We start from the raw sequence: 25,614 nt of genomic DNA on the forward strand, positions 1-25,614 counted from the left end.
CTGCCTCGAGTTGATGACTTTCTGGGAATAAACAGAGGTCAGATGTCCAGGCTGACTTTAGATCTGCCAAAATCTTCTGATCCAATTGACAATAAAGCAGCAGTGATCTGGCTACAGGACTTGGCAGGGCATAGTATCATTATCTTCAAGTCCTTGGTCCTTAACGAGAAACTTCCAAGGCCCTAAGGAGTATCTAGGGCCATCGTTATTCCTTAGCTGCTTGGGAAATATTTCATATCTTAAGCTGGGACTGGAGATTCTGCTTTTGCTGTTAAACTATCTTTACCGTCTTCAACTGTGATCCTTCTCTCTTTGGCTTTTTTGAGGAGGATACTTGGGGAATTATCATAGCTGGAAGGGAACAGCTCTGCTTCTCGAGGGGCTAATGAGATGATAGCTGGAGTCACCACTCCTAGAAGCTGCCAAGGCTGAGACCATGGAATCACGGAGTTAGAGGCAGAAGCACCACTGACACACTGGACATCATGCCCAGCACTGGTTTCCCACCGGTACTCGGGTATCAGCTGGGGGCAGGGGCACTAGGGCTAAGGGATGGCTACAGAAGAGGCAGGAAAAGATGACTGAAAGCAGAAATACTGCAGGGCAGCATCTGGCAAGGGACAGAAAAGGTGGATATCAGGTATGCCTTTAGCCCCCAAATTCTGCTTTCTCTAAATCTATCGCAATTTACCTCTCCCCTCAACTCCTCCTAATTAACAGGAAATAACTGCCTCCTCAGTCCTGTATTCTAAACCCTAACCCCTCCCCTACTCACACCAAAGGAGACCCAAACTATAAGGAAAAAAAATGCTCATTTCTTTTCTGAGACAGTATGCCCTTCGTTAGGAGTGCCCTAATCCAGTGTGTTTGCAAAACGTGGGGTGGGGAGTGGGGGTGTCCCTCAGCAGGGCTGCTTGACATAGTGAATTTTCCTCAGTTGTCATGCTTGTGTCAGTCCATACCCGTCACATGCCAACCTGATGCGTAGACATAAAGCTGGGTCTAAGAAGCCTACCTGCTGTCTTCCAGGGAAAGCTAAGAACAGTATTTTTAAGCCCTTTATAGAAAATGGCTTTTCTGGTTTTCTTTAGATGCTAGGAAACACAGCTCCTTTGAATTTTGGAAGGAATTAATTTGTAGATGACATCATTCAGTATACTGAAATGTGGCAGGATTCAGATTTTTTAAATCAGCATTTGCTTTTCTTGGTTAAATGCAGCCATTTTTAGGGTAATAATTGCTTAATATGCCTGGCACATTATTGAAATCCCTTATGAGAGAAGCTCAAAATGAGTCAGAAGGTCAATTTATTCCTTGGCCAGGTTCCTTTCACAGCACGGGTTTTCCTGTGCTGCTGTTCAGGAGGAGCAATTAAGACTTTCTGTGTATTCAAAGCTTTCCAGCTGAATTCTGGCCCCATCAAATGATATCATCGGAGTTCTGGCTTTTGCCTGGTGGTACACAGCTTTCATCTGTCAGCGAAACTTTGGGGGCTTTTCTTTTCTGTCCCAGGCTTAAAAATACGAGATCCAAACCGTACCAGATGCCCTACTTACTTCTCTGGCAGCCCCAACACTCCTTACCATCCCACTGGCTTTTGCAGCTTTTAAGACACCCTCAGCTGCACTGTTTCCATGCCCTACACAGAAACACAGAAATTCTTTATATTACTACTTGAGGACTCGAAAGCCCTTGTTAAAAATGTTTTTAATTCTTCCAGAGTGATCTTGCCAACATTTGGTAGGTACAGACCACTGAAAGGTCAGTGGCTACCTGATTCCCACAGATCAGCGGCTTACACTGGAAACGTCTCAGTCCACATATCTACACATTAGACAGTTACAGAATTTCAGGGGGGGAAGAATTTATAGCTCCAGCTGCCTTTGATGGGTGCTTTCTCAGAAAATCGCACTTAAGAACTTGGGTAGTATATCTCAGTTCTCCTGTTCAAATTCCACTGAAGATGAGCCAGACTTTTATGAACCATAAATGTACTTTGCATCCTCCCGTTTTTTCCATAAAAATTTCCCCTTCTTCTGCCCAGTTTTTTTATTTTCTCTGGCTTTAAATCCTAGTGTTTATAAAAACAGAAAATGTTACAGTTCAAAAGGTATTTATTTTTTTAAAGGCTCTGTCCAAAGCCACTGGTTTGAAAGAGGTTCTCTTCTCCACTATTTTTTTCTGTCAAACTGAAGAGGTTCAAGGAGACAAGCAAACAGAACTTTTATTTCAGGTGCAAGTTTAATGTTGATTTAAGCAGAGGAAAGACACTTTTCTCCTTTGTTCCTGAGCTCCTCAGTAAAGAGCAGTGAGAGATGTTTAACAGTTAATGAGTAAAATGTTACTAAATTTGTCAGCTTCAGACATCAGAATTTTACACACCAAATGCTTATTCAAAGGAGGCCATTCTAACAGTCTCCTGCAGAGTGCTTCTGTCATACTCCTGCAAGTGCACTGTTATTACCACAGCTCAGAGGAAAAATAAAAAGCACTGTTTGGGACAAAATGGCTTTATTAGAGTACCTAAAGGCATAATGTATGGATGTATTAAGGCAACAACAGAAGGAATAATTTGTCACGAAATGCCATTAGGAGGTTTTGGCAGCTGAAGAATCTTTATTTTTGGATCCCAGGTGGACGGAGTCCGGGAGAGACTGTCGGAACAACAGTACAACAGACTTGTGGACTACATCACAAAGACATCTTGTCACCTGGCTCCCAGCTGCTCTCCCATGCAGGCCCCGTGCCCAGTGGTGGCTGTGGAACCTCTCCCCTCCACTGTGAAAACATACCATTATCTGGTTGATCCGCACTTTGCTCAAGTCTTCATTAGTAAGTTTACCATGGTGAAAAATAAAGCCCTAAGGAAAGGGTTCCCTTGAGTCCCCTCTAAGGTGGTGCTGGTCCTGCTTGTGCAATTTATTCTTGAAAAGAAAACCTAACTAGCTCTAGTAACATCTAATATGGACACAAAGCCAGTACTTTACTATAATTATAGGTAATTTCCCAGCCTCTTCTAAAATTAATTCAGATTCTTCTCCCTAAGAAAACACCTTAAAATGCAATGATAAAAAAAACTTGTTCCTTTCCAATTTGGAGGCCGTGATTAATGTTGTCATCCCATCACATAAATATACTACCTTTTGCTGTTTATGGTATTTGCTAAAATGTTTACTATAATTAAGATCTGTTAACTCTGCTCTAACAAAAAATGTGGTCAGGCCTTAGAATGGAGAGACTGGTTAAAACTTCATTCCCAACTGCATCTGTTTCTAGGCTAAGACAGTCTTTTCCTTATATTCTCATCTGCAAACATTTGGAATCTTTAAACGCTTAGGATTTTATTAACTTGTTAAATTTATTACTTAAAATGTGATGCTCTTCTTTAAGTGAAACCTGCTATGCATATTCCTCCTTTAAAGCCTGCAGGTTACTGAAATTTATAAGACCTTCTCATGACTGTCCAGGTACACTAGAAAAAATGTTTTGCCAGTTAATCTTTTAGCAAGCAAGCTTATGTGTCTGCCAGAGAAAAGCGACCCAAAGGGCTCAGGTGAGTTTCTCTAGTTCCATAAAGAAAATGTGCTACTAGGAACGAACACCCTCTTGTGGAAGGGGTTTAGCAGAAGGATATTCATACTGCCCTGGGGTACTACAGGGGAGTGTTAACCTTAACAGTGAACCAATCCAAAGAGTTTTATTTTTAATTCCTTAACCACAAAATATTTCCAATGTGTGATATTATTTTTCCATTTTTAAGGATGGGTTTTTATCAGATCTTGGGTCACCAGATATCATCTTTAATATTCAGTAAAAATCTCACTCTGATTAAAACACATTTTTACTGATTACATCCCAATCTGGATCTATAATCTATTATGTACAATTTTGAGATGCTAAGAAAATTCAATTTCAAATGCCTACTAACTTTTAATCAAGTCTCACATGTCATCAGGCATAAGAAGTCACTGTGTAATTGTTTCTGGAAAGCAAGACTATTTATGAACAATTCAGGCTAAATATGAAAAAAACTGATTTTTCCATTAGTTTGTTGTGTTATACTCATTTAGGAAAGTGACAGCTTTGTCAACCTCAAGAATTAACTATTTTTAAGAATGTAAATATGTATTAATTAATGTATCTTTTATGGTCATTTTGCATACTACTTCTAAGAACTGTTATATAAATTGCTGAAAATAAAAGGAATCCTTGAATTACTGACCACACATAAATGTGTATTGTCACCAGGTGTTTTTCAAATGCAGGTTTTCACCAATTCCTGGGTTTAATACAGCTCACATTATTAGGACCCAAGAATTTTGCATTAGTTAAGAAGGCTAAGAAACAGTTTTTGTTATCCTAATAAAGTACCAGTTATAAAATCAACTTAGGTTAAAATAGACTTAATTTTTCAAGCTCTCTGTAGTATCACTTTGATCACAAAAAAAGCACTAATAATTAATATGGGGGTAAAGATCCTCCTAAGACCTCCCCCCAAAGTTCCCATACTCTTATCATTAACTGTGACTACTCTAATACTTTTTCTGGACTAGGCATATATTCCATATCCATAAAATATATTATGGTATTTTTCCTAGATACACACACACACACACACACACATATATGTATATATTCTAACTTATATACACATACTGGTAACTCTTCAAAAGCAACTGGTATTTCAATTATCTACTGAAACTGGTGGTTGATCCATCAGGGCTACTAAACAGTGACAATGAAACCCAAGGACATATTTTACTGAAAAGATGTTCTCTGTTCCTTCTAAGAGGAAAGAGTATAGTGAGTGGTCTTACAGACTCATGTAGACCCCCTTAAATCCATGACCCAGGACGAAGAAAGTGCACCTACCAGTATTTCAGTGAATTAAACACCAGAGCAATGAAAAATATTCAAAGACAATGGTAGTTTTAAGAAATGTTAAAATCAAGTTAATCATCCTAAGGTTCATAAACACAGTTAAAATCTCCAACCCTGAATTATCAGAATAATTAAACAGAAACCTACTGTCCAAAGTATGTGTTAGTTGTTTATTTATCAAGACAATTCCATAACCCAATATTCATGCTTCATAGTTCAGGAACACAGGTCAGTGACAAACTTCAATTGAACTCAACCCAAAGAAATTCTGTGGGAAAAAAAAACAGTGGCTTAAGTTAATGACAAGCATTCTCTTAATACCTCTCCACCGTTAAAGTCACATGAGGTCTACTCCTACTAGTGGAGCCTACACTTTGCTCACTCACGTTCTGCCCAGGAGAAAACCATTTCTGGGCACAGTACACCTTACTCTAATTTCTTATTTTTCATTGACCAAATTTTACCTTTTTCCTCCCTCTCAAGTCCTCTCTCCTCCATTCCCATCTCATACCCACCTGCTGTTCTTAAAAGCAGCAGCCCACCTGTTCTAAACAATATTTCTATTCCTGTCTCCAAATCTGTTTTTCTCACTGTTCCCCCCACCTTACTGGCTTTTTTTTTTTTTTAACAAGAATACAACTTCCTATTTAAAAAAAAAAGTAAAAATGTAACATTTACAAATTAGACTGTTAACATCTGATGATGAAATGCATACCCACTGTAGAAATTGTGAAAATGTCAAAGCTGCAAGAAAACAGCAATGTTAAGGAGTCCATACAGAACCATTAATATTTTCTTGATCTTTTTACCTGCAGTCTTTTTTCTGTGCAATTTTTATTAAACAGAGATCACCTTTATGTAAAATATTTTCTATTTATATAACCTCATGCTACTTTGTGAATATCATTTCTAATGGACATCATGTCCGTGGTATGAAAAACTAATTCCTTATCAATTTTCCAATGGCTGGAAATAAAGTTCTTCCTATTTTTTGTAAGTAATAAAGTACATACTTTGTGCATGCATCTATCTGCATTTCAGATAGTTCCTTTAATTTTAAATTCGGTAGAAGTTACTATGTTCATATTATCCTTGAGTCTTCTAAAAAGCTAAAGTCAACTGCAGCAGGTCTTCATACCCCAGGAAAATCATACATACATATACATGCATACACATGTATACACACCCACACACCACTATGCACACCACAGCTGGAATGTTCTTAGGCAGAAACATTTTGCCTAAAAAAACAGCTGACTGACATTTCCCTTGTCACATCAAATTCACATAGGGGTAGTGGGTGGAATCATTACTTAAATTGTTCTATATGCTTTTATGTTAAGCTTGAATAAAGTTAAATACATGAATGACAAGATTGCAGAGTATGAAACGTTTCACATGCTCTCAGATTCAGTGGACATTTCATCAGCACACAAGTCACTAATTCATTGTCAGCAGAATCTTATCCATGAGGCCTAAGGACTTTGTGGATTTAACAAACCAAATCAGAATCTCTGGAGGGCCACCTAGTCACTTATGGAATGGACACCTAGCTAAACTATAAAAGGAGTCAAAATTCTTTTAAGTACTTCTGAAAGTACTTTAAAGCACATTTTCCTAATGCCAATCCAGCAAGCAACAATAGCATAACGTGAAAAGATTCTGAATATAAAGAATTGTGAGAACACTAGAAACCAGTTAAGAAGCTGCAGTAACCAAACATTAATACAACAAAAAAAAACATAAAAGGCCAGGAAATTTCATGAAATTCTTTCTCACTCTTGCCTCACCCCCTCCTTGGTGCAACACAATGTGATCAGAAGGAAACTGACCAATTCCTGGCTCCTCCCACAGGATAGAAGGTAAAAATTAAAATTGCTTGCAACATTCTGACTTGTTTTCACAATAAAAGCACTCAACAAAATACCTAGGAATAAATCTAACCAAGAAGATGAAAAGACCGACACTCTGAAAACTGTAAGACATTGATAAAAAGAATTGAAGATGATACAAATAAATGGAAAGTCATGGATTCAAGACCTTGAATTGTTAAAACATTCGTATTCCTCAAAGCAATCTAGAGATTCAATGTAATCTCTATCAAAATGCCAACAGCATTTCTCACAGAACCAGAACAAAAAAATCCTACAATCTGTATGGAACCACAAAAGATCATGAACAGCCAAAGCAATTGTGAGGAAGAACCAAGCCAGAGATATCAATCCCAGATCTGAAAATACACTACAAAGCTATAGTAACCAAAACAGTATAGTACTGGTACAAAAACAGACACAACAAAGATTAATGGACGAGAATATAGCCCAGAAATAAACCCATACTTACGTGGTCCTTTAGTCTACATGACAAAGGAGGCAAGCATATACCAGGGAAAAGACCATCTCTTCAATAAATGGCGCTGGGAAAACTGGACCACTTTCTTATGCCACACACAAAAATGAACTTAAAATAGATTAAAGACCTAAATGTGAGACCTGAAACCATGAAACTCCTAGAAGAAAGCATAGACAGTAATCTCTTGAATGTCAGCTTTAGCAACATATTTATGGACGTCTCCTCAGGCAAGGGAAACAAAAGAAAAACTATACAAAGCTTTTGCACTGCAAAGGAAAAGCATCAACAAATAAAAAGGCAACCTACTGAATGGGAGAAGATATTTGCAAACCAAGTACCTGATAAAGGGGTTAATAAAAGTATATAAAGAACACCAAAACAACAAATAATCCAACTAAAAATAGGGAAATGATCTGAACATTTTTCCAAAGACGACACACATGGCCGACAGACATACTGAAAGATGTTCAATATTACTAATCATAAGGGAAATGCAAATCAAAACCAGAATGAGATAACACCTCACACCAGTGAGAATACTAGTATCAAAAAAAAAAAAAAAAAAGATAACAAATGTTGGTGAGGATGTGGAGAAGACCCTGGTGCCCTGTTGGTGGGAATGTAAATTAGTGCAACCACTATGGAAAATAATACAGAGGGAAGAACAAAGATGGCAGAGGAGTAGGAGACCTAAATATCATCAGGTCCCAGGAGTTCAGCTAGATAGTTATCAAACCATTCTGAACACCTACAAACGCAACAGAAGATCAAAGAGAAGAGCAGCAATTCTAGGAACAGAAAACTGATCACTTTCTGGAAGGCAGGACGTGCGGAGAAGTGAATCTGAGGCTAAATACAGGAAGAGAGACCGTGGGAGCAGGGACCAGCTCCCAGCAAGCGGTACAGCAGTGGAGCACAAAACTGGAACTTTTTTAGAAGTCTTCTCCACTGAGGGACGTCACTCCAGAGGCTAAGTGGAGGGTGGAGCCCTTGCAGGGACAGTGTGGTCTCAGGCCCGGAGGGGCCATAAAAAGACCAGGGGTGTCTGAGTGTGACAGAGCTCCCAGGTATCAGAACGGGGAAGCCAGCTGCAGAGACAGAGCAGAGAAGTTGGCTCTCAGCTCAGGGTTACCTTAAACCATGATCCAAGGTACAGTCAGCCACTGCTCTTCAAGCAGGAACCCCACAAGTGGCAGATCCAAAGGGATCCTTGTCCTTCCTCCTCTAGGAGGAGTGGTATGGGAGCACACTGCAAGAATCTGCTGGGTTTGGAGACTCCAAATGGGACCATGTGCCAGAGACAGAAACAGTCACAGGCCAGGTGAGCATGGAGTGTGGCCAGAGACCAGGGAGACAGGAGTGACTGACCTCTTTTCTCCGAGGGTGCACTGAGGAGTGGGGCCCTGAGCTCTCCTGCTCCTACAGGGCCGGAGATTGGGAGGCTGCCATTTTCATTCCTGTCCTCCAAAGCTATACGGAAAGTGTTCTGGGAATAAAAGCTATCGAGAGCAAACCTGAGATTACTTAGCCTGGCCTGGCAAGGGCAGTGCCTTGGGCAGACATCAGTCAAGAACAAGTTCACAGATCAATGACAACTGCAGAACTCCAGAGCTAGGGGAAAGCAACACAAAGAATCCAGGGCCTTTTCCCTAGTCTTTCAAAGTTAATTTTTTTAAAATTTTACCTTTCTCACTTTATTTTTTAAAATTTTTCCTCTTTCCCATATTAACGTTAACTATTTTATCTTAATACCTTTTTAAAAATTTTTAAATTTTCATTGTTATAGTCATATTCTACCCCTTCACTGTATTTAACCTTATTTTTTATATACGTATAGCTTTTTCTTTAAAATTTTGGGATACAGTTTTTTCTAACAGATCAAAATATACCCTAAATCTAGCACATGGCTTTGTTCCAATCTCCAGCCTGATCACAGTCTTTCTTTTTTTTCTTTTTTTAACCAACTCATCAACTCCTTAGAATCTTTTTTAATTTTCATCTTCACAGTCCTATTCCATCCCTTCATCATTTTTACCCTTATTTGTATATATATATACAAGTTTTTCTTTCTGTAAAATTCTGGGAGGTAGTTTCTTCTAACAGACCAAAATATACCCAAAATCAAATGTGTGGCTTTGTTCTATTTACCAACATACACACACACACAAACACACACACACACACACATTTTTTTCCCTTTCTTTTTTTTTTTTTGTTGCTACCTTCTTAGTATTGTGCTCTCTCATTCATCTATTCTTACCTGGATAAAATGACAAGGCAGAAAAACTCACCCCCAAAAAAGAACAAGAGTTAGTACCAACAGCTAGGGATCTAATCAACATGGACATCAGTAATAATATGTTAGAACTAGAGTTCAGAATGACGATTATCGAGGTGCTAGCTAGGCTCAAAAAAAGCATGGAAAATACTAGAGAATCCCTTTCTGGAGAGATTAAAGAACTAAAATCTAACCAAGTTGAAATTTAAAAAGCTATTAATGAGGTACAATCAAAAATGGAGGCTCTTACTGCTATGATAAATGAGGCAGAAGAGAAGTTAGTGATCTAGAAGACCAAATGATGGAAAATAAAGCTGAGAAAAAGAGACAAACAATTACTGGACCACAAAGGGAGAATTCGGGAGATAAGTGATACCATAAGACGAAACAGTATTAGAATAACTGGATCCATCCCAAAAGAAAAAGAGAGGGAGGGACAGAGGTATATTGGAGCAAATCATAGCAGAAAATTCCCCTAATTTGCCCATGGGAACAAGCATCAAAATCCAGGAGGCACAGAGAACCCCCTTCAAAATCAATAAATATAGGTCCACACCCTGTCATCTAATAGTAAAACTTACAAGTCTCAGAGTGACAAGGAAAATCCTGAAAGCAGCTCAGGAAAAGAGGTCTACAGCACACATAGAACAGGGGATATTAAATCAGATTGGCAGCAGACCTATCCACAGAGACCTCTCGGGCCAGAAAGGACTGGCATGATACATTCGAGCACGAGAAAAATATTCAACCAAGAATAATATACCCAGCTAGGCTGTCACTGAAAATAGGAGGAAAAATAAAAGGCTTCCAGGACAAACAAAAACTGAATTTGGAAACACCAAACCAGCGCTACAGGAAATACTAAAAAGGGGTCCTCTAAGCAAAGAGAGAACCTAAAAGTAACAGACCAGAAAGGAGCAGAGACAATAAACAGTAACAGTCACCTTACAGGAATAAAATGGCACTAAATCCGTCTCTCTCAATAGCTACCCTGAATGTAAATGGGCTAAATGCCCGAATCAAAAGACACTGGTTATCAGAATGGATTAAAAAAACAAGACCCACTGATATGCTGTCTACAAGAAACTCATTTTAGACCCAAAGACACCTCCAGATTTAAAGTGAGGGGGTGGAAAACGATTTACCATGCTAATGGACATCAAAAGAAAGCTGGGGTGTCAATCCTTGTATCAAATAAATTAGATTTTAAACCAAAGACTCTAATAAGCGATAAGGAAGGACACTATATAACACTTAAAGGGTCTGTCCAATAAAAGATCTAACAATATTAAAGATCTATGACCTAATATGGGAGCAGTCAATTATATAAACCAGTTAATAACAAAATCAAAGAAACATCATCAATACTACAGTAATAGTAGGGGACTTTCACACACACACACACACACCCATCGAAATGGACAGATCATCTAAACAAAAGATCAACAAGGAAATAAAGCCTTTAAATGACACACTGGACCAGATGGACATCACAGATATATTCAGAACATTCCATCCCAAAGCAACAGAATACACATTCTTCTCTAGTGCACATGGAACATTCTCCAGAATAGATCACATCCTGAGTCATAAATCAGGTCTCAACCAGTACCCAAAGACTGGGATCATTCCCTGCACATTTTCAGATCACAATGCTCTGAAACTACAATTCAATCACAAGAGTGAAGTTGGAAAGAACTCAAATACATGGAGGCTAAAGAGCATCCTACTAAAGAATAAATGGGTCAACCAGGAAATTAAAGAATTGAAAAAAATTAATGGAAACACAACTCTTCAAAATCTCTGGAACACAGCAAAGGCGATCCTGAGAGGAAAGTATACAGCAATACAAGCCTTTCTCAAGAAACAAGAAAGATCCCAAGTACACAACCTAACCCTATACCTAAAGGAGGAGAAAGAACAGCAAAGAAAGCCTCAACCCAGCAGAAGAGAAATCATAAAGATCAGAGCAGAAATCAATGAAACAGAAACCAAAAGAACAATAGAACAAATCAACGAAACTAGGAGCTGGTTCTTTGAAACAGTAAGACTGAAAAAGCCCTGGCCAGACTTATCAAAAGGAAAAGAGAAAGGATCCAAATTAATAAAATCATGAATGGAAGAGGAGAGATCACAACCAACACTAAAGAAATACAAGCAAGTATAAGAACATATTATGAGCAATTATACATCAGCAAATTTGACAATCTGGAAGAAATGGATGCATTCCTAGAGAGAGACATATAAACTACCAAAACTGAACCAGAAAGATCTAGAAAACTCGAAGAGACGCATAGCCAGTAAAGAGATTGAAGCAGTCTTCAAAAATCTCCCAAAAGGGCGCCTGGGTGGCTCAGTGGGTTAAGCCGCTGCCTTCGGCTCAGGTCATGATGTCGGGGTCCTGGGACTGAGTCCCGCATCAGCCTCTCTGCTCAGCAGGGAGCCTGCTTCTCTCTCTCTGCCTGCCCTCTATGTCTACTTGTGATCGCTCTCTGTCAAATAAATAAATAAATAAATCTTTAAAAAAAAAAAAAATCTCCCAACAAACAAGAGCCCAGGGCCAGATTGGCTTTCCAGGGGAATTCTACCAAACATTTAAAAAAGAATTAATACCTATTCTCCTGAAACTGTTCCAAAAAATAGAAATGGAAGGAAAACTTCCAAACTCATTTTATGAGGCCAGCATTACCTTGATCCCCAAACCAGACAAAGACCCCAGCAAGAATTGCAAACCAATATCCTTGATGAACATGGATGCAAAAATTCTCACCAAAGTATTACCCAATAGGATCCAATAGTGTATTAAAAGTATTATTCACCATGACCAAGTGGGATTTATTCTTGGGCTGCAAGGGTGGTTCAACATCCACAAATCAATCAACATGATACGTTAATAAAAGAAACATCAAGAACCATATGATACTCTCAATAGATGCTGAAAAAGCATCTGACGAAGTACAGCATCCTTTCTTAATCAAAACTCTTCACCGTGTAGGGATAGAGGGTACATACCTCAATATCATCAAAGCCATCTATGAAAAACCCACAGCGAATTCTCAATGGGAAAAAACTGAGAGCTTTTCCCTTAACGTCAGGAACACAGCAGGGCAGTCCACTATCACCACTGCTATTCAACAGAGCACTAAAAGTCCTAGTCTCAGCAGTCAGACAACTAAAAGAAATAAAAGGCATCTGAATCAGCAAAGAACTCAAATTCTCACTCTTTGCAGATAACATGATATTTTATGTGGAAAACCTGCAAGACTCCACTCCAAAACTGCTAGATCTTGTACAGGAATTCAGTAAAGTATCAGGATATAAAATCAATGCACAGAAATCAGTTGCTTTTTTATCAGCTGTATTTCTATACACCAACAGTAAGACAGAAGAAAAAGAAATTAAGGAGTCGATCCCATTTACAACTGCACTCAAAACCGTAAGATACCTAGGAATAAACCTAATCCAAGAGGCAAAGAATCTATACTCGGAAAACTATAAAGTACTCATGAAAGAAATTAAGGAAGACACAAAGAAATGGAAAAATGTTCCATGCTCATGGACTGAAGAACAAATATTGTGAAAATGTCTATGCTACCTAAAGTAATCTATACTTTTAATGCAATCCCTATCAAAATACCATCAATTTTTTTTTCAGAGAAATGGAACAAATAATCATAAAATGTATATGGGAAAAAGAAAAGACCCCCAAATAGCTAGAGGAATGTTGAAAAAGAAAACCAAAGCTGATGGTATCTCAATTCCAGACTTCAAGCTCTATTACAAAGCTGTATTCACCAAGACAGTATGGTACTGGCACAAAAACAGACACACAGATCGATGGAACAGAAGAAAGGGCCCAGAAACAGACCCTCAACTCTATGATCAACTGATCTTCAACAAAGTGGGAAAGAACGTCCAATGGAAAAAGAAAGTCTCTTCAACAAATGGTGTTGGGAAAATTTGGACAGCCACATGCATTATGAACAAAACTGGACCAATTCCTTACACCACACCAAAAACAGACTCAAAATGGATGAAAGACCTCAATGTGAGACAGGCACCCATCAAAATCCTTGAAGAGAATCCAGGCAGCAACCTATCTGACCTCAGTGGCAGCAACTTCTTCCTAGAAACAATGCCAAAGGCAAGGGGAGCAAGGGCAAAAATGAACCACTGGGACTTCACCAAGATAAAAAGCTTTTGAACAGCAAAGGAAACAGTCAACAAAACTAAAAAAGACAGCTGACAGAATGGGAGAAGATATCTGCAAATGACATACCAGATCAAGGGCTAGTATCCAAAATCTATAAAGAGCTTATCAAACTTAACACTCAAAAAACAAATAATCCAATCAAGAAATGGGCAGGAGACATAAACAGACACTTCTGCAAAGACATCCAAATGGCCAACAGACACATGAAAAAGTGCTCAACATCACTGGGCATCAGAGAAATACAAATCAAAATCATAGTAAGATACCACCTCATACCCATCAGAATGGCTAAAATTAACAAGTGAGGAAACAAGAGATGTTGGTGAGGATGAAGAGAAAGGGGAACCCTCCTACACTGTTGGTGGGAATGCAAGCTGGTGCAGCCACTATGGAAAACAGTATGGAGGTTCCCCCAAAAGTTGAAAATAGAGCCACCTTTCAACCCAGCAATCACACTTCTGGATGTTTACCCTAAAAATACAAATGTAGTGATCCGAAGGGGCACGTGCACCCAATGTTTATAGCAGCAATGTTCACAACAGCCAAAAACTATGGAAAGAACCGAGATGTCCATCAACAGATAAATGGATAAAAAAGATGTGGTATATACATACAATGGAATACTACGCAGCCATTAAAAAAAACCCCAAATCTTGCCATTTGCAACCACGTGGATGAAACTAGAGGATATTATGCTAAGTGAGATAAGCCAATCAGAGAAAGACAATTATCATACGATCTCTCTGACAAGAGGAATTTGAGGGGGGTATTATGGTGGGTAGGGAGATAAACTGTAAGAGACTCTTAATCTCAGGAAACAAACTGATGATAGCTGGAGGTTTGAAGGGGGGAAGGATATGGTGGCTGGGTTATGGACATTGGGGAGGATATGTGCTATGCTGAGTGCTATCAACTGGGTTAAGACTAATATTTACAGACGTGTACCCCTGAAACAAATACATTGTGTGTTAATAAAAAAGGAAGGAGAAAGAAGGAAAGAAATAATACAGAGGTTTCTCAGAAAGGGGGAAGCAATCCAAATATCCATTAGAGGTGAATGAATAAGCAGTATGTGGTATATACATACCATGGAATGTTATTTAGCCTTAAAGAAGAAGGAAATTCTGACACATACTGTAATGGATGAATTCTGAGGACATTATGTTAAGTAAAATAAGCCAAATATTATAGCCTATCAAATACTATATGATTCCACTTAAATGAAGTACTTAGTCAAATTCGGAGATACTGAACAGAATGGTGGTTGCCAGGGGATGAGGGAGTAGAGAGTAATTCAAAAGGTCATCCTGCAAGATGAAGAGTTCTGGAGATTGGTTGTATAACAATGTGAATATACTTAACAATCAACGTATTTTACCATAATTTTTAAAAAATTTTAAATAGTAATTCCAACAGCAACATTACCTTTACATTCCAAAATCACTTTGCACTCTGAAAGATACCAGCCCTCCTCATCTCCTCAAAATCTTTCAAGGAATCGTAGTTTCTGTAGAAATCTGCATATGCATTCTTTCTTGGTTCGGCCACAGCAAACTAAAAAATAACATATCCCATTAGGGCTTATTTTTTAAGCCATTTTAGAAACAATATCCAAAGACAACATAAATCATGATGTTTGTGTTTACCTTTAACTTGAACTCTGTATTTCCTAAGACAAAGCTGGAAGCCCTGACACAGATGCAAGGGAGGATAAAGCAACCTCATGGAAACTACTCAACAAAGGGGCCTTCTTCACCTGGGGACAGATTATTCCTTTTGCTGGGTGTGGGTATGAAGACTGGTTAAGAGCCAAAGGAAGATACCCAGAAAGCTGAAATGCTTTAGGGAGAAGACAGCAGCATTCCCTCCAGCAAAACCTAGTATCTCCAAAGCAGACACATGCTAATATGTTCTTGCTCAATTTAACTTAATTAACTTATATTAACTTCAAAGAAGTAAGATCAATTCTGTCCCCATCAGCCTCTGAAAGACACCCAAAGCTTTCTATCTGGCAAAAACAGTTCTGGGTGATTTACACTTCAATATCATTTAAACCCTTAGGATATATATTGACCTGTTTTACACAGGAGGAAATGGAACTCAGAATATAAGTGACCCAGTTAAGGTCTAGGAAGAAGCACTAGGTGGTAGGTGGGTTCAACCAGGATTCAAACCCAGGTCTGTCATGTGGCAAAGATTTTTATTTTCCACAAAACACTACCTAGTAGATTTCAATGTGTGGGTTATAATACAAAATCATATCCCATCCTGCATAAAAAAAATTCAAGTGCCAATCTACTTCCATTTAGGTATTGCAGAAATAAATGGAATCATGACCTTTGGTACTTACAATCAGAGTCCTTTACTTGACCAGTTTTCCTGCCTCACCTCCTATGAAAATTCCCAACTTCTTCCAGTAAGACCACGAGACAGGAGACCCAATGCAACCCTCTGAACCGAGGCCAGCATATAACCCAGAAGGCAACTGAGTATTTGTTAAAATAAGAATATTTTCCTCTTGGGGCGCCTGGGTGGCTCAGTGGGTTAAAGCCTCTGCCTTTGGCTCGGGTCATGATCCCAGGTCCTGGGATGGAGCCCCGCATCAGGCTCTCTGCTCAGCAGGGAGCTTGCTTCCTCCCTCCCTCTCTGCCTGCCTCTCTGCCTATTTGTTATCTCTGTCTGTCAAATAAATAAATAAAAATCTTAAAAAAAAAAAAAAAAGAAGAAGAAGAGTATTTTCCTCTTAAAAATATGGTAGGATGGGGCACCTGGGTGGCTCAATCATTAAGCCCATCTGCCTTAGGCTCACATCATGATCCCAGGGTCCTGGGACGGAGCCCCACATTGGGCTCCCTGCTTGGTCTCCCTCTCCCATTCCCCCTGCTTGTGTTCCCTCTCTTGCTGTATCTCTGTCAAGTAAATAAATAAAATCTTTAAAAAATATATAAAATTATGGTAGATTAAAATAAAGTAAAAGGCTCAGCAAACCCCAAAATAAAAGCAAATGGATGTTATAACACCACCTAAATTATTTTGTTTTCTATTACACTTAAGACTTTTTAAGTCTGAAAAATCCAGACTTCAGCAACAAAAAGAATACAAACTATCAATTTAGATCCACTACTCCATGAGTTCCTTGAAACCCAAAAATCTATATATGAGGCCTTATACAGATAAGCAAATACCTGAAGATTTAGGAAAGGTCTAATTCATATAATAGTAATTACCTATGAGGAAAAAAATCTACTCAGGATAAGCACTGCTTATTTGCCTCAAAATCTAACCCGTATTAAGGAATTTAGACTTAGGAGATTAACTTAATCAAAATGATTTAATGGATGGTGACTTTATGTAAAAGGCAAAGAAGCTGATCAAAATTGGAAAAATCAGTTAAAACTGAGAACAAAATAAAGGCCAAATCTTTAAAAGCATTCAACACCAAGTGCATAAGGGATATGAAGGATGCAAGCATCTACCAAGGGAACAAAGTTTACACCCACCTCACTCTTTAATAACTCTAGATCCCTCAGTGCTTTCTTCTTCTTTTTTTTTTTTATAAAGATTTTTATGTATTTATTGGACAGAGAGATCACAAGTAGGCAGAGAGGCAGGCAGAGAGAGAGGAGGAAGCAGGCTCCCTGCTGAGCAGAGAGCCGGATATGGGGCTGGATCCAGGCATCCTGGGATCATGACCTGAGAAGGCGTCAGAGGCTTAACTCACTGAGCCACCCAGGTGCCCCGCCCTCAGTGCTTTCTGAACTTTCCTTCCACTCAAACACTAACTATACACAACACTGACTAATCTACCAACCAAATTTTAAAATTTTTCATTCAGAATAGACTGACAATTGGTCTGACATGGGCTCTTAATTTAGTAGAACAGACACAACCTGAAGCAAATATTACTTAAAGCACAATGTTTCCAATATTGTACAGTCTTGGTACAAATGACTGAGAACCTGCCAGAACACTACCAACACATGTGGAGGAAAAGGCTGCAACTCCAAAAAATAACATTTGAGTGGGCCTTGAGGATATACTGGAATCTGCCACACAATGGGATGAAAGACATTCCTGTTGTGTACAAACCCACGGGAGAAAGCAGAAATTTTCTAATATCAACTAGTTATAAAGTTTATAAAGTTATAAACTTTAACTTTATAACTAGTTAAGTTTATAACTTTATAAACTTTATAAAGTTTATTATAAAGCTGAGTTTATTAGGACTGCTGGGAAGAGGATGGAAAGGCAGAAAGAGCTAATCACAAAGTATCTTAAAATCAAGACCAAGTTTCAGCAATGACCCAGAACCCATTCTAAAGTGATGAAACCACTTCAGAAGACTGCAGCCAGTAGGTGATACATTTCTTACTGTAAGTCAAAATTTTGAAAGCCACTGCACACTACACATGCAGGAACTCGATACCATAAACAGATCTATTCTACAGGCTAAAGTCAGAAGTGGCAAGAATCCACACAAGTTACCAAGGCCTGAAGTTTGATAGTGACAATGAGAGTGAAGAAATGACTTCCCCAAATTCCTCTCCTCACTCCCACTTCATTTACTCATCCATCCATCCACCCTTTTCCCCAAACATTTATTTCATGCCCAAAACATGCCAGGTAGCAACTATCTCAAGGAGGATGTATGTAAAGGGTTTACATTTTTATGCCGGTCTCCTCATAGGGTCCCAAAGCACAGACCTCTTAGTGCTTTTGCTCAAGTTGTTCTCCCTCCCCTCAGCACTTCAAATTCACCCTAACTTTAAAGGCATAAATTCAAGAATTTTATAGAAAAAAAGTTGTAAATATAAAATTAAGACTTTGAGAAACACAAAATGCATAGAGCATTCTGGGAAAAAAGTGAGAGTAGGAACACCAAGAATCTCTCACCACCAACACAACTGCCCTAGCACAATCTGTTTAATGTAACTCTCCTGAAACTCTGGATCTCTTAAAAGCATACAATTTCCAAAGTAAGGCTTAAATCCTAAATTGTGGTCAGGTTAATTTCATTCACTTTCAGCTTTTAGCAACTTAACAGCTAACCATTCCCCATTCCCAAGGCAGACAGCTGTGCAGGTGCTCCTGAAGCAGTTTACAGGAAGCCTTCTGGAACAAAGATGGGCAAGCAGGACCCTCTCCTCCCTATACCAGGGATCTGTACTCTGATAGCTAACGCTACTTTTGTTCAGAGACCCAGACTGAAAAGGATAGAGCACCTTTCTTCCCCTCTCTCATTTTTCTCATTTTCTCCTTTTGGGAGCCTGACATTAAAGACTAGCACATTCAAAGGCATCTACACATACACTCCTCACGGAACTGCAGAATGGATTTAAAAATGACCCAACTATATATGCTGCCTGCAACACACTTATTTCAGATCCAAAGACAAAAACAGAAAGGAAAGGGTGCAAAAAAGATATTCTATAAAAACAATAAAAAAGAGACCAAGAGTGGCTTTACTAATATCGGACAAAATAAGACTTTAAATCAAAAAAGACTACAAGAGGGATGCCTGGGTGGCTCAGCGGGTTAAGCCTCTGCCTTCAGCTCAGGTCATGATCTCAGGGTCCTGGGATGGAACCCCACATCGGGCTCTCTGCTCAGTAGGGAGCCTGCTTCCCCTTCTCTCTCTGCCTACTTGTGATCTGTCAAATAAATAAAAATCTTTAAAAATTTAAAAATAAATAAATTTAAAAATAAATAAATAAAATCAAAAGGTCACAAGAGACAAAGGAGGACTTTATATAATCATAAAAGCTTCAACACAGTAAGAATTTATACAATTAGAAAATATACTCAACTAATAACACCAGCAAAGTATATAAAGCAAAAAGTGACAGAGTTGAAGAAAAAAATAATACTATAGTAACACCTGAACATTTCAATACCCCAATCTCAATGACAGGTAAAACCACACCAGACCTAAATAAGGAAAGAGGACTTAACTCATTAAACCAACAAAATCTAACACACATACAAAGAACACTCCACCCAACAACAGAATACGCAATCTTTTTCTAAAAACAATGATTTACTTATTATTTATTTATTTGAGAGAGAGAGAGACAGACTCCACAAGCAGGAGGAGGAAAAGACACAACCAGTCTCCCCTGCTGAGCAGAGAGCCTGACGTAGGCCTTGATCCCAGAACCCTGGGATCATGACTTCAGCTGAAGGCAGACACTTAACTGACTAAGCCACCCATGTGCCCCCAGAATACACATTCTTCTCAATTACACATTGGATACTTTCCAGGACAGACCATGTATCAAGCCATAAATATAAGTCTCAAAAGATTTAAAAGGACAGATATTATACAAAGTATGTTCTCTGATCACAATGGCATGAGACCAGAAATCGTTAACAGAAGGAAAACTGGAAAATTCACAAAACTGTGGAGATTAAGCTACACACTTAAACCACCAATGGGAGAAAGAAGACAAAACGAATGAAATCAGAAAATATTTAGAGACAAATGAAAGAACAAAACACACCAAAATTTAGAGGACACAATGAAAGGAGTGCAAAGGTGGGGCAATTTTTGGCTAGAAACACATATATTAAAAAACAAGAGAGATCTCAATCAACAACCTAACATTACAACTCAAGGAACCAGAAAAAGAACAAGATAAACAGCTAGAAGGAGGGAAAAAATAAATATTAGAGCAGAGATCAACAAAACAGAGACAAGGGGGGAAAAAAAAGAAATCAACAAGGCCAAAAAAAACGGGTTCTTTAAAAATATCAAGAAAACTGAAAATCCTTCTGAATAAAGAATACCAATCCTTCTGAAATCTTTCCAAGTAGCTGAAGTAGAGGAACACTTAACTAATTTATTTTACGAGGCCAGCATTACCCTGATACCAGAAACAGACAAACCACTACAAGAAAATTACAGACCCAAATCCCCTACAAACACTGATGCAAAAGAAAAAAAAAAAAATCCCTTAACAAAATACTAGCAAACTGAATTCAGCAGCATATTAAAAGGACTGTATCCAATTAACAAGTGAGGTTTATTCCAGGAATACATGGATGGTTCAACATACCAAGGGTCCAACATACAAAATCAATGTAATGTCTATTAACAGAAAGAAAAAAAAAAAAAAACAAAGAAATCTCAATCCAAAAAAAGATTTAACAAATTCAATATCCTGTCATGATAAAAACACTCCAACTATAGGAACAGAATGAAACTTCAACATATCCCATATGATGTCTACTCTTGTCACTTCCATTCAACACAGTATTCTAACTTCTACCTATAAAAGGTATCTAAATGGGAAAGGAAGAAACAAAATCATCTGTTTACAGACGATATATGCAGAAAACCCTAAAAATTCCAGAGAAAAAACCTGCTGGAACCAATAACTAAATTCAACAAAGTAGCAGGATGTAAAATGTCAGACAGTACTACGGAAACCACCAGGTTGCCTGAAAAATTACACACAGAATTACCATATGACCTACTAATTCTACTTCTGGATATATACTATAAAAAACTAAAAGCAGAGTCTTAAAGAGATACCTGTAACCCATGTTCATAGAGGCATTATTCACCATAGCTAAAACATGGAAGCAACTCAAACGTCCATCAAAAGTGAATGAATAAGTAAAATGTGGTACAGATATATAATGGAATTATTTTTAAAGATTTTACTTATTTGACAGAAAGAAAGCACAAGCAGGGGGAGCAGCACGGAAAGGGATAAATAGGCTCCCCACTGAGCAGGGTTCCAGACGCAGGGCTCGATCCCACGACCCTGGTACCATGACCTGAGCCAAAGGCAGACACCTTACCAACTGAGCCATTCAGGTACCCCATACAATGGAATATTATTCACTCTTTACAAGGAAGGAAATTCTGACATATCCTACAATATGGATAAACCCGACGGTCATTATGCTAACTCAAATATGCCAGTTAAGAAAGACAAAATAATATGTATTACTCCATTTACATAAGGTACCTAGAGTGAGTCAAAGTAAGATACAGAAAGAAATGTTTGACAGAATGGATAGAGAAGGGATGGGTTTATTGTCTGATGGATATAGTTTGTTTTACAAGATGAGTTATAGAGACAGGTTGTGGAGATGGTCATACAACATTATAAATACCACCAAACTGTACACTTAAAAATGGCTAAATTTTATCTCTAGTTTACCGTAATATAAAAAATGTATTTTTAAAAAAGCCCCAAAAGGCATAATGTTAAAATCCACAGAAGGCACAGCAGTTAAAAGGCAGTTCTGTGGCAACAAATTCTTCAAGCTGCCAAACACCACCATCCCCATCCCTCTGCTTGAATAAAATTATATCCTTGTGTTACGAGCTGAATTGTCTTCCAAAATTCATATGTTGAAGTCTTAAAACCATAGTACTTCAGAATGTAACAGTATTTGGAGATAGGTCTTTAAAGAGATAAACTAAAATAACCCTTGGAGGGTGAGTCCTAAACCAAAATGACTAGCATCCTTTCAAGTGTAAATTCAAACAAAAACATGGTAACAGAGAGACTGTGTGAACACAAAGGGAGAAACCCTTCTACACACCAAGGAGAGAGGCTTCAAGCGATGGTATCAACCTTGCAGCCAAACTGATCTTGGATTTCTAGCCCCTAGAACAGTAAATACACTTCTGTGTTTTAAACCGCCCAATGTGCTGTACTTTGGACCCTAGCAAACTAATACAGCTTCCTTGAAAGATGGAGAACAAGCTATGTAGAGAATATGAGGAATTTTTCTCTCACACTGAGTTAAGTGGGGGAAGGAAGGGGGCACATTAGGAGTTTCTTTAAAAGATTCAGAACTACTTATGAAAATATTTTCAAATTTAGAACACACATTTTTGGACCAAAATAAAAATCAAACATACATACCTTATAGAAAGCTGCAACCCCCAGGGATACAACGAAGGCTCCAACAACGTGAAATCGCAGACGCTTGGCCAGAAGGCCTCGCATCTGAGGTTTCGTCAAAGCACTGGAAGTCATGGTAGTTATTCTGCTTGATAAGTAAAATAATAAGAACACCTCTGAGAACACAGTAAGATATCTAAAGAACTCTTACACAGAATTCATTTTAGTACCTAGAGGAGCACAGGCATAATTCCCACAAAACCTAAAGTGTTTGTTTTGATTATTATTTTTTTAAGCCTAAGGTGTTTAAAGGTTTAGTCCGCTTCAGGGTTTCGCTGCCTCCCGCACCCCCCCAACCCCGCCCCACACGCTGACCAACAATCCTAAATAAGCAAGGTGACTGCGGCACAGTGGGGAGCAAAAACTACAAACAAAAATCTCCCAGTCTCAGTTCAGATAAGCAGGGGCTCTAGACTGACAAGTGCAAACGCATTTACAGACATTTGCTCTTCTGAGAACTTAAGTATCAGCTCATTAGTTCCATTTTATTAACCAGAAAATTAGGGTACATGGAGGTGACGTATAACTCTTCCAAGGTCACGGGGTAAACGATTTACACTCGGGCAGGAGCCCAACCCTGCTGCGCTGTCCCACAGGCCTTAGGCCAGGAGGCTGGAGCTCTGGGAGGCTGCAGGACGCTCACCTTTCCCTCCGCCCCCCTCCCCGCCATCAGGCACGGTGACCCTTTTCCAGCTTATGCAGGCGAATCACCAACGTTACCACACAGCAAGCAAGCACCGACCGCGGGTAGACGCTGCTGTTTTCCCCACATTGCCCCTTAGCCTCACGACCCCTCTGAGGAAGAAACCACCACTCCCTTTTCACGGGTGAAAACCCTGGCGCCAGACAAGTCAAATGACCTAACCAAGGTCACACTGGGGGAAAAAACACAGCGGAGGCCAGGCGGGCCAGCCGCCTCCGAATCCCAGTTGCTTCCTCCAGACCGCTGCAGCCCACCTGGCCCCGGCTGCCCGCAGCTTTCCTGAGGCCGCGGCGGGGGCGTGCAGGGGTCGACCCCTATCAGAGGTGAGGCTCCCCGACCGCGGAAATACGGGCAGCACTCAACTCCAGGGATGAGCGAGGGCAGGCAACGGAACGCAGCAGGTAGGTGAACCCTGAGGAAAAACGCAAACCAACGCGACTCACCTCTACACCAACCTCAAACCTAACGTCCTTCCTAACTGATAATGAAATGGACGGCGTTCCAGCCGTGCGCAGGCGCAGAAGAAGAAGCGGCGGAAAGGACCCTGCGACGGTGGCCGGAGGAGTTCAAAAGACCTCCGGCGCGCCTCCGGACTTTCACAGCTCTATTTGAAGTGCATGTAGTTAGTTTCTTCCCTTTAAGACCTTGGACTAAAGGCTTGACCTTTTAAGTCGGTTTCCATAGTAATTTGGAGATATTAATCTTACTCATATACAGAGTTGATATGAGTTTATTAGAGATACAAAGATATTCAGTATGTAATATTTTTAAATGTACCTTACAAATACAGTGCAAATGATCCTGGGCCCATGCATCCCGCAAACCACGTGCACAAACTGTCATTTTCATTATTGACTAACCTTATGCGAATAATCGTTTGGTTTGGGTAAAGGGTTACTAAGACAGCCAAGTTCTAGGAGCTCAGAGCCCAGCCAATGAAACCGACATAAACAGATTAGTATCAGTCCCAAGTGGTGGGCGATTCCATAGAGACATGACCAAGCTACTGCAGAAGCAGTTACCCGTCTAGCAGAGCTGAACAAGTTCTAATGGATGTATTTGTGAGAGGGTTTTTGTTAAGACGAGTGTTTTAAAAGAAAGCAACTGGAAGTTGATGGAAAGTGGTAAGGGTAAGGCAGTCGTATTGTAGGTGTGTCAGGCTTGATTTTCATTGAAATAACTTGGATTTATAGCGTTAAGTCAATTCAGCAAGCTCTGTGGAAAATACATTAGGATACAAAATATACATTGTATAGATTCAACATATATTGATGAAGCATTTACTATGTACCAGGTTCTGCTGTATAGTAGGACAAATCTTCAAGGAGGTACATTCTTATCAGAGAATCTTTGTTCTCAACAAACACTGTTGGAGTGAAACCTTTCAGCCACACAGTAAAGGTCGGTGCTCACTGAGGGTCCAAGCGGGTTTCTACCTCAGTAACATTTTTTTCAGACCTCTTAACAACCATCTACCCAGCTAAAAATCTTTACATGGGATTTGCCCAGGTGGTAACATGTTCCCGTTTCCCACTCCTACAACTGGCCCAGAGAGCGAGCAGTAAATTTCAGAATTCATAGGGATTGTTGTGCGTTGAATAATTAGGGAAAGCTTTAGGGAAGTCATGGAAGAGATGTGAATGAAGCTTAGTCTAATGGAAAGGCCTGGAGAAGTGGAGAAATCTAAGAGACAAAATTGGTCAGAAGAATGTGGCAAAGACAGATACACTCAGGGAACAGAGCCTTGCCAGGATGGAATGCTGAGTGGTGGTTTACAAGCACTGGATAGCGAGAGCAGCACAGGGCCAATCATAATAATCCAAGGTGACACATGAATAGAACCTGAATGATAGTGGTGAATAAAGAGGATGGCTTATGTGGGTTCTGTTCAAGAGCCTATCAGACCTGGATTTGAGTCTCAGCTCATGACCCCTGGCTGGCAAATTTCTTAATCTTTCTAAGTCGCTTTCTCCTCTCTGAAATGGTATCCTTTTTACTTTAATGACATATGTAACCCAACATATAATTTTATTATTTCAAAATATTATTATTTCAACATATACTCAATATAAACCTTATTAGTAAGATCTTTACATTCTCTTCCCATACTGAGTCTTGGTGTCTATTTTTCAAGTATAGTACATCTCCATTCAGATTAGTCACATCTCAGGTTCTCAAAGGTGTATATTGTATTGGACAGCATAGTTAAAACAACTTAGTCATAGGAGAATGCTCAAGATCAATTGCTAAATAAAAAAGGCAG

The 25,614-nt window shown here is 39.2% G+C and overlaps 1 protein-coding gene and 1 long non-coding RNA gene across 4 annotated transcripts in view; one reads left to right on the top strand and one right to left on the bottom strand.

Annotated features, from left to right (window-relative positions):
- VPS13B (vacuolar protein sorting 13 homolog B) overlaps positions 1–4,221 on the top strand; it is a 756,179-nt gene extending 751,958 nt beyond the window's left edge. For all 3 annotated transcript variants that reach the window (XM_059394925.1, XM_059394927.1, XM_059394926.1), the window contains one exon: positions 2,634–4,221. In XM_059394925.1, the coding sequence (XP_059250908.1) occupies positions 2,634–2,882 (249 nt within the window). In that variant the 3' untranslated portion in view covers positions 2,883–4,221. The remainder of the gene's footprint in view (positions 1–2,633) is intronic.
- An 809-nt stretch (positions 4,222–5,030) lies between these two features.
- Positions 5,031–23,904, bottom strand: LOC132014199 (uncharacterized). The gene is made up of 4 exons (XR_009403234.1): positions 23,795–23,904; positions 22,610–22,733; positions 15,150–15,278; positions 5,031–5,149 (listed from the first exon to the last, which is right to left on the bottom strand). It is a non-coding gene; the product is annotated as an uncharacterized LOC132014199 (long non-coding RNA).
- Positions 23,905–25,614: the final 1,710 nt, after the last annotated feature.

This window comes from Mustela nigripes, chromosome 3, assembly GCF_022355385.1.
Source record: "Mustela nigripes isolate SB6536 chromosome 3, MUSNIG.SB6536, whole genome shotgun sequence".
Lineage (NCBI taxonomy): Eukaryota > Metazoa > Chordata > Mammalia > Carnivora > Mustelidae > Mustela > Mustela nigripes.